The sequence below is a fragment of the Lissotriton helveticus genome, chromosome 1_1, assembly GCF_964261635.1.
Source record: "Lissotriton helveticus chromosome 1_1, aLisHel1.1, whole genome shotgun sequence".
In the NCBI taxonomy this organism is placed as follows: domain Eukaryota; kingdom Metazoa; phylum Chordata; class Amphibia; order Caudata; family Salamandridae; genus Lissotriton; species Lissotriton helveticus.
Genome location: NC_136057.1, coordinates 906,364,967 through 906,373,691, shown reverse-complemented (window position 1 = coordinate 906,373,691; position 8,725 = coordinate 906,364,967). Strand labels below are relative to the sequence as shown.

General features: G+C 40.6%; 1 protein-coding gene across 3 annotated transcripts in view; it reads right to left on the bottom strand.

Moving 5' to 3' along the window:
• Positions 1–2,145: 2,145 nt before the first annotated feature.
• The window catches only part of TMCC3 (transmembrane and coiled-coil domain family 3), a 291,867-nt gene continuing 285,287 nt past the window's right edge, over positions 2,146–8,725 (bottom strand). For all 3 annotated transcript variants that reach the window (XM_078675965.1, XM_078675983.1, XM_078675973.1), the window contains one exon: positions 2,146–7,994. In XM_078675965.1, the coding sequence (XP_078532091.1) occupies positions 7,692–7,994 (303 nt within the window). In that variant the 3' untranslated portion in view covers positions 2,146–7,691. The remainder of the gene's footprint in view (positions 7,995–8,725) is intronic.

The following is an 8,725-nucleotide window of genomic DNA, read 5'->3' as shown; positions in this document are numbered from 1 at the left end:
AAAGCTTCTTGTTTACAAAAGAGTCTTAATAAATTGAAACATGAAAATCAACAAAGGTGTTTTTTTAGACTAGCAACTAGGATGTAATGTGGCCGAGTTTCTGGCCTATGTGGATGTGATATCTACTTATTCCTGCCCTTTAGTGGCTACCGAGAAGGCTTATGCTTGAGTTCCCAGGGGTTATCTTTGGAATGCCCTGTCTCGGTTTGGGCTTCATATTAAATGTATTATTATTAAGGTTATTTATTTCAAGTCAACTGATTCTGTTATCATGAATGCCCAGCTAGCTGTCCATATCAGATTATATGTGATGCTAAGCAGCAATTTACAATTGCTCCAATACGGTTTGCCTTATTTGTAGAACCCCACCTGGTAGGTTTGTGAGCTAACCTAAATATATCAGGCTTTCAACAGGGACCCATAGCCTTTAAGGTCATATTCTGTGCAGATAACATTACAATTCTGACTGACTCATCTATGTGATAATCACAAGCTATATAGAAATCTTAATCCATTTAGTCTCTTTTTGGGGATTAAGATTAACAACTCAAAAACGGAGCTTATATTTGTTCAGTAAACAAAATATGCTAGTCCACAACATATTAGAAAGCTTACAAAATACTTAGGTGTGATCATACCAGAAGAAAGGTGCACTATTCTTCATCTTAAATATTCTAACAAATGGTTTGAACTAAATGAATGATTTGATCAGAAACAAAAGATGCCCCAAACTGTGATAAGTGGAACCCATTATATTATGACAGGTATACACTACTGAAACTTCTGTTATTTCTTTATTAGAGTGTACATGTGTCACCTGTGTGTTTTTTTTTAATGGAGCTGAGAGCTGATAGTTCTGTTTGGACGAGTGCAATCTGTAAGCTTTCTGGTGGCCTAGCTGTTTTGGAGAAGTCTTTAGATGAGTTTCAAGTCTGTTGATTGTGGCAAGGGCGTTGCACGGAGGAGAGGAAACTGGAGCAGGGGACAGAGAAGAAAGAGGTAAACTATGAGCAAAGTACACGGAAACAAGATAGGGCAGAAAGAGTGCACTGAAACCATACAAAGAAAAAGGAAATCTCTGAAGAGTATATAAGAAGGGATTGCATGCCTAGTCAACAAACGAGAAGTGAAAACCTAAGCACAATTAACCCCTGACAGAGTGAGGGAGCCACCATGAGCAATGTGGACTGCAGCTTTATGTTGCTGTACAGAAGAGGCACATTTGGAGCATTAGCCCATCTTTTGAAGCTCATCTCAAGGTCCCATGTAGGTTCAATAGAAAGATATAAAATTTAAAAAAATTAAAAAAAGAAAGATATAAAATTTGATAAAAGTGAAACGGGGCACCAGGCAGGCTGTCCAATAAGCTGAGGGTTGCCTGAGTAGCTGCCCAGGATTCCACAGTGGCCAGGAGACATTAGTGGTTCCTGCAGAAAATCCGAACAAGATTGCCATCCGCCATATGAACATTGAGAGAGATGAGCAATAGAACACCAACACATCTTTCTCTCTGGAGATAATTGATGTATGGTCACAAACAGCTACAAAGCAGGCAGTGGGAGAGGGAAGGTCATAAATGAAGGCAACAATGATATATAAAAATGGTACTGGCTGCTAGATCCCTCCTAGAGCTTCCTATTCAAAAAGGATTGCCATGGCTCATAAACACATCCATTCTCATTGTAAAAGTGGACTCTTCTGTCAACGGAACCCTAATCTATTGCCCACCAGGAATTTCCAGAGTCCCCACTTCATGGCTAGACACAAGCGGGGAAGGGCATCCTGGGCCAATACTCGTATTCACTGCCTTACCCCTCCAGCCAGCAGTTCAGGATTCGCATGATCCAGGAACCAGCTATGCCCGGGAACATTCAAATATACACATTCTATAACCTACGTCATTGATGGGTAAAAGCAAAAGAACACGTTGAGTTTTGCAGCCAAATGAGGAAAGATTGTAAACCTCAGGAGGAAAAATATAATGGAAGACTAGTTCGGGTAGAATGGATGCATTGCAGACATACTAATAAAAAGTAAGTATGTTTTCTTCAAAGAGCATTTGCAATCCTCTGTTTTATCACGTGATCGTGGTGCAAAATATCTCGTGCAGTTGAAGACAGAGGAAATAAATTGTCAGAGACCGGATTAAAGAATTCAATTCGATTTATTTAAAAACAAGACAATGGCACCGTTTATGATTCAGAAGGATCCTGCTGAGGTATGATCCCTGCAGAATCTTCCAGCAAAACATGTAACGCTACGCATGCCTCGACAAAGGACAAGAAATAATGCATACACTGAACACAAATCGAAACAACAACTTCCTGAAACACAAATCAACCTATCGCCACATACGTTTCCCCTGCGTCTCCGTACTGCCTAGGAAACGCTGGGAAAAGCTATCTTGTCATGAAACGTTGTACACTTTTTATAGATATACAACCATGGAAAAAGGACATTTCAGGCGATCTCCCCACAATCATAAGACTCTTTTTTTAAATTTAAAAAGCGCATTATACAGGATCTCTGAACCCAGAAAGAACATTTTAGGAAAACAAAAACAGGACATGTACTCTTTAGCCTCCTTCCAAATACAGAACAGTGTTTTCCTCAATGAGTGTACCACTTTTACAATACTTGTTTGTTGTTACTCAAGGCCAGCAAAGTTTTGTTTTGTCTTCATTGTATATGGTACATTTTATATAAGTGGGGTACAGTATTATCCACAGAATGTTACATGCATATTGCAAATCTATTCTGGGACATAGCCAAAGTTAGAAGACCAAAGGCCATGGGACTCTAAGGCAATGTCTTTTCAAGTATGGCAGGGGTCACTTTATTCCTTATAATACATGGCCCCATATCGCACACCTCAATCCTTGGGCACCTGCTCCTTCCTATGAAAGCGATCCTCTGGCTGCCAATATAGAATACATGTTGTGAAGTAAATACACCGAGGGTAATTTAATGCAAACACATATGTTAAGCAATATAAAGAAAGTCACAGTCAAAGTCAGCTTATTAAGCTTAGTGGTTTCAAGTCTATGATGAAAAAAGGGGATAGAAACCTGCCTTCCTATAATAAATCCCAGCAGAACAATAGAAATTTAAAAAAGCCTCCTTATCAGCTAATGGCGTAATTTTCAGTGAAAGATTGCTCAGAAGAAAGGGAACTGAAAAACTAGTGATCACTATAATTGTTTAAGTGTCAGTAGGTGTTCTATTTTTGGAGCTTCTTTTCACACTTTTTGCTAGTTCTGGCACAAAGCATGTGACATCACAAATCCGCTTAAAAAAATACAGTAGTGACGTCATATTAGTGTTACGGGTGAATGGTGATATCACAGAAACTCTTATACGAGATTTAGCTGTAAACAAAAATTGCAGGCCCACTTGGTAAGAGAATCCTTCATTTTATCCCGCTGTGAATTAAACACATACTGTGCTCATTTTGTTCAACTCACAAGGGTGAAGGTTTGAGTGACCGGACAGGATATGAATTAGTGCTGTACAAATAGCATACCGACATCTGCGGCACGTGCATCACCCCTCTAAGCTATCACATTGGTTTGGCATCACAGCTTATTTAGTACAGAGATGTATAAAGATATCATAGGTTGAGACATACGGAATGATGTGGCCATTATTCTCTGTACATCCATCACCTAGTCTGCATGTCTTTTACAACTCAATACACGTATATGTTAATTTGCCGAACCCAAGTACTGGGGTGCTCTAGATTTCAAGATAACCAGTGACTAATTAAGCGGCTTCCATACAGGTTCATTGGCTCTGGTTTTCTAAAGAATTCGTACACCTGATTTATACCTTCATCTGGGTAAGATTTACAAACTCTCAGAATTCTCAACGTTTTACAAGAGTCGATTTACACATGTGAAATATTAAACAACATTGGTACAATATTACAAAGGTGCAAATGCTTTAAGAGTGCAAGTACAGGTTTTGTGTATTACGAAGGTGAATTTTCTCCTATAAATTAAGAAATGTTTGAAGGAAATTTAAAGCTACTGGCACAAATGGTTTTCTGAATTGGGCCCACCTTTGCAAATGCGTCTTATCTGGATTTTTTTTCAATATGGAGGAATGGTGTAAAGCCCACCCAAGTTTACAAGCATGTTTGCCTTAATGGGATCACTTGACAATATTTCCACATGTAGATTTTTCTGAACTCGCCTTTAATAGGGAAACATTAGGCAAAGGATGTGCATCTGTTTGATTGGGAGCACTAAGGCAATGGTATCACCCCAGCAGCAGAGAAATAAGACGCAATACGATACAAAGGTCAAGAGAAAATCGGAAATGCAAAACTTGATGTAGGACATACAAAGAACAAACGGCAAAGGTTGCATTTTGTAAGTTATATTTAAAATATAACTTGTTCTAAAAGTTTCTCGTGATGTGGTCAGCTGGCCAGGTCACGTTCTGCATAGATGACGTGATGGAAGGCACATACTGCATTGTAGGACGGGGAACAACCTTTACAACGCAACTTTCACTCCGCACTACCATTACGACGCAGCTATTACAACGCAAGTCGTTACAACGACTTGCGCTGGAGGGTGCTGTAGGATAGGGAATAGTTTAATTTTCTATCCAACACCTTCCCTACTATCCACGGGGACCGGAGTTGGAATAGAAAATTAAACTTCCACTATCCAGCGCCCCCCAACGCAAGTCGTTGTAACGACTTGCGTTGTAAAAACTGCCTTGTAATGGCATGCGGAGTAAAAGCATGCGTTGTGATGTCATACATCCTTGTAGGACATCATCGAGAAATGCATGCTTGCTGCATGTCGCCTAAATCAACATTTGTTATGGAATGTGAAAACACCAACTCCTAAAGGATAAATGTTAATGTTAAAAGGTATAGATGGCATCTCACAGCTGTCTGAGTCCCACATGTTTAGGTGGGAAATGTGCACTTCATAGATATAATGGAACGTCTCTATTTTTCATATCACCCTTCAGCACTCACACTTAAAATGTTGCCAAAAAGTAGTAGGAAGAATAGAAATGTCTATCTACTGTGAGTAGAAATGTGCCTTTCTTTTAAATTGTAAGCCCCACCCTTGTGGCATCCAGTCTTTTAATGCAAAGGAGAATGTGCTATTTTTCTTCTTTATGGATTAATGAATTTGTTCTTTTTATCGCTTTGAGGTACTTGTGCATAGTACATAAACATTTTAAATAAAATAAGAACTCTTTAGTTCAATACGATCTCATGTGAGTGACTTTCTGTTGCATCACAAATGGTTTTAATAATGTTGGATATTACATTTCCAAGCGTAGGACTATCAGAACGCAGTATATGGAGTGACACAATCTTAGCTCCAGATATAAACATGCCTGCCCCTTGATGCGAGAATGCTATAGAAATTAATCCATGTGGCAAGTCACAAAAACAAATTAGCAATTAGTATTAAGTTACAGTACATGAGAAAACACGTAATGTCGCCTTGGGGCATTTCCTTTCTGTACAGGCAACAGCTATACAATAACAGACATAAAAGATGGATTCCAAAGGTCAATAAACGTTTGTAATAATAAACAAAAATATATATGTGTGCACATTTTTTCCAGTAGATGTTGCTGGGGGGGGGCTGAGTTGTTTCTCTTCTGAATGAGGACTTGAATAATGTTCTGTTCACAAGGTCAACTCTCATCTCCCCATCCCCTTAGCAATGTTCTTCTTGCTTGTCCAGCATTTTTGGAAATGCAACAAAGTCACAGGAATCACCGATCCCAGATACAGACCACACATGGACAACAAGTTACTTCCGCCTTTATTCACAACCAAAGCGTTCCAGGAAAGCAGCTTCCTCCTACAGCACTATTGCACTTGATTTAGGTCCAGAAAACGGTAAACAAAACTGAAGGAGCCACTCATTCACAGAGATGTACGGGGTATCCTAAAACATTGTGCAGCATAAACATGGATACTCAATCAAGCATCACATTTTAGCTGGCCCCGCCTTCCTTGTGGACAGGGCCTAGAGCATCCTTAACTGGATTCAATTTTCCAAATGGATTTGTGCAATGAGACTCCAAGAGAACACCACAGCCATTCATTACCAAAGATGCATATTAGTCGTCATAAGATGCAATAAAAAGTGAGAAAGCCTAGCACTCATTTAAACTCTGTTTGAAGTTTAGCAGATATAAAGTCAATGCCTCAGAACATTGATTTGGGCTAGTGATACACCATCTAAATTCAATTTCTTTTAGACCTTAAATTGATTCAAAGTTCATGAAGGAAGAAGCAGATAGGCACAGCATGTTTTTACTGCACCTATTGCTGTTGGAGTTACACTGGCCCCACTGACTAGGTTATAAATTAGATTTAGGAATCGATATGATTTGGTATCTGCTGTGAGATAATACAAGATCACATTTTTACATCCATTAGCAGATCAGTTTCTGAATTCTACAACCCTCTAAAAAGAAATCTCCCAATTTGCTTTGCTTGATTAACAATGCAGAAGGCAAGCATCTGCCGGGGTCCTGTTGCTCTTCCGAGAGCCCATTGTTTTTTTAATTATTGTGGAGAAAACCATCATGTGGTCAGACCCAAATTTAACTTCCTGGCTTATGAAAAACAGTTCTCACAAGTAAAGGATGATATGCATGTTTTAATTCGTGCTCTACTTCTAAAACAACCGAGTTCAAGATTAAATTGCACATTTGTAAGTCTATTTTACCTGCATGCAAATGGTCTAATGAAATGCTTTCTTTAGGTACGGTTTCAGACATTACCGTATTAGTTCCTCCACGGGAAGCAATAGAGGCATGCATTTTTGGGGCCTAGTGAACTGCCCAATGAGAGACAATCATGCAACCAAAATCTTTTTCAGTGACTTTAGACTATCAGATACAGGCTACAGGACTACCTGTCACCATAGTGGCAGAGGCCAACATTGAACTACCACCCACAAACATACTCAACAATAAACTAGATGACCTGTACAAACCATGTGGCTGTGGCATAGTAACAATTTCCTACCCGCTCTACTTTTTGCTTGGCTCGAGAATAATTGCTGGTTATGATCGTTCTGTGGCGGAGTACATAGAATACCTACAAAGAATGGACCACAAACGAACAGAGCATGCTCAAACAAGAACATGCTAGTTAATAACAACTCAGGTGATGCAGGGGGACCTACGATGCGATTTACTTCAAAATGTCTAGGGTGTATGCATAACAGATCACTTTGGAAGCAAACTAAAGTATGGAAAACTTTGGTAATTAAATAGCCTGTGAGAAAAGGGAGGCATCATCATTTCTGGCTGAAAAGTTTCACATCATGAAGGTTGGGGACCACTTGCAGTGTGCAAACCAAAAAGGTAGAGATTTGATCTCGGGCGGAATCCATGCGGCTGACAAATGACACCTCAGCGACATACGGTGCCCATACTTCAGTGCAATGGTATGCTGGTTTGTAAATCTGTTCATCTTCTAAGGCAGCAAGGGTAAAAGAGAGCATGCCGCGTATAATAAAAAGTTATCGACTGTGTACATGACCCTGACCAGGTAGCTCCATGCCAACTCAGGTGAAGTCTGAAATATGTACACTTTGAAGATCCAAGAGTTCTCACAGTCTACAAATTGAGTCTCCCTAAAAAATGTTCAAAATCCTTAAAAAATATTTTTGGGATCTGATTGTAAAAGGAGTTCACTTGGGTAGAATGGTTCTTTCTATTGCGCATATGATGTGGTCCCAGTTCTTGCAAAAGACTGCCAGCAGCGTCACTGCGCACACGGTGCAGATGATGTGGAGGCGGCTCTTCATCAGGGGGGCGATGAACTTGGCGATGGTGGAGACGCACACCAGGATGACGGTCATGAAGGCCAGGATGATGTTGATGCACTTGCCCAGCAGCACTTTGGCGTTCACAGTTTCCAGTTGGACGGATTGCTGCTCCTGCTGGTGCAGTTCTAGTTTGGAGATGCGCGTCTGGCAGGTCTCCAGGGCTTCCTGTTAATGGGGGAGAAAAGAAAATTGATAAAAACACAAAGCAGTGGCTGAAGCATTACATCATATAACAGATTTCCCTCTCCTGTATCTGTCTTTTACAGAATGGAAAATGTGATGGATTACTCTTTGCACTTTCTTCCCTTTGCATACCGACGCGTTGATATTAGTACACGACAAGTAACATTTAGTAGGCTCAAGCCAATGACATGGCATTAAGGTTTTTCCCTAATAAACGTTGCATTATCAACGTCCCTCTTACAGAGATCCCCTTTTCGGAAATGCTAATGGGGTGATGAGTTCGAGAAGCGGTTACCATGGCAGCACTCGCCTGGCGGAAGTAGTGTGAAGTTTGCCCCTCATCCTTTGTGTGACAGTACACTGTAGAACACTGCGGGCCTGCCGAAAGGAAGCCCGCGCTCTTTTAACCTGTGAGGAACACCCGTTTGGCAGATGCAACTCCTGCTCTTCATGTAAAATAACATTATAAGGAGTGGAATTGCAAAAGTATCAGGTGGCATCAGATGGGACCCTCCCTCGAGGGGATACAGTCTACAGAGTCTTCCATCCGAGTACTCATGGCGTGCAGCAAAGCAATGGAGACCAGTCAGCTGAGCCTCTCTCTGCTAGCCATCAGCGGAGCTCCTAGCAAGCGATGTGCACTTACCTCCGACCCCGTGACTTAGCCAAAGTGACCACTGATCTATACATCTTTTTGCCTTTGCTACTCCTAT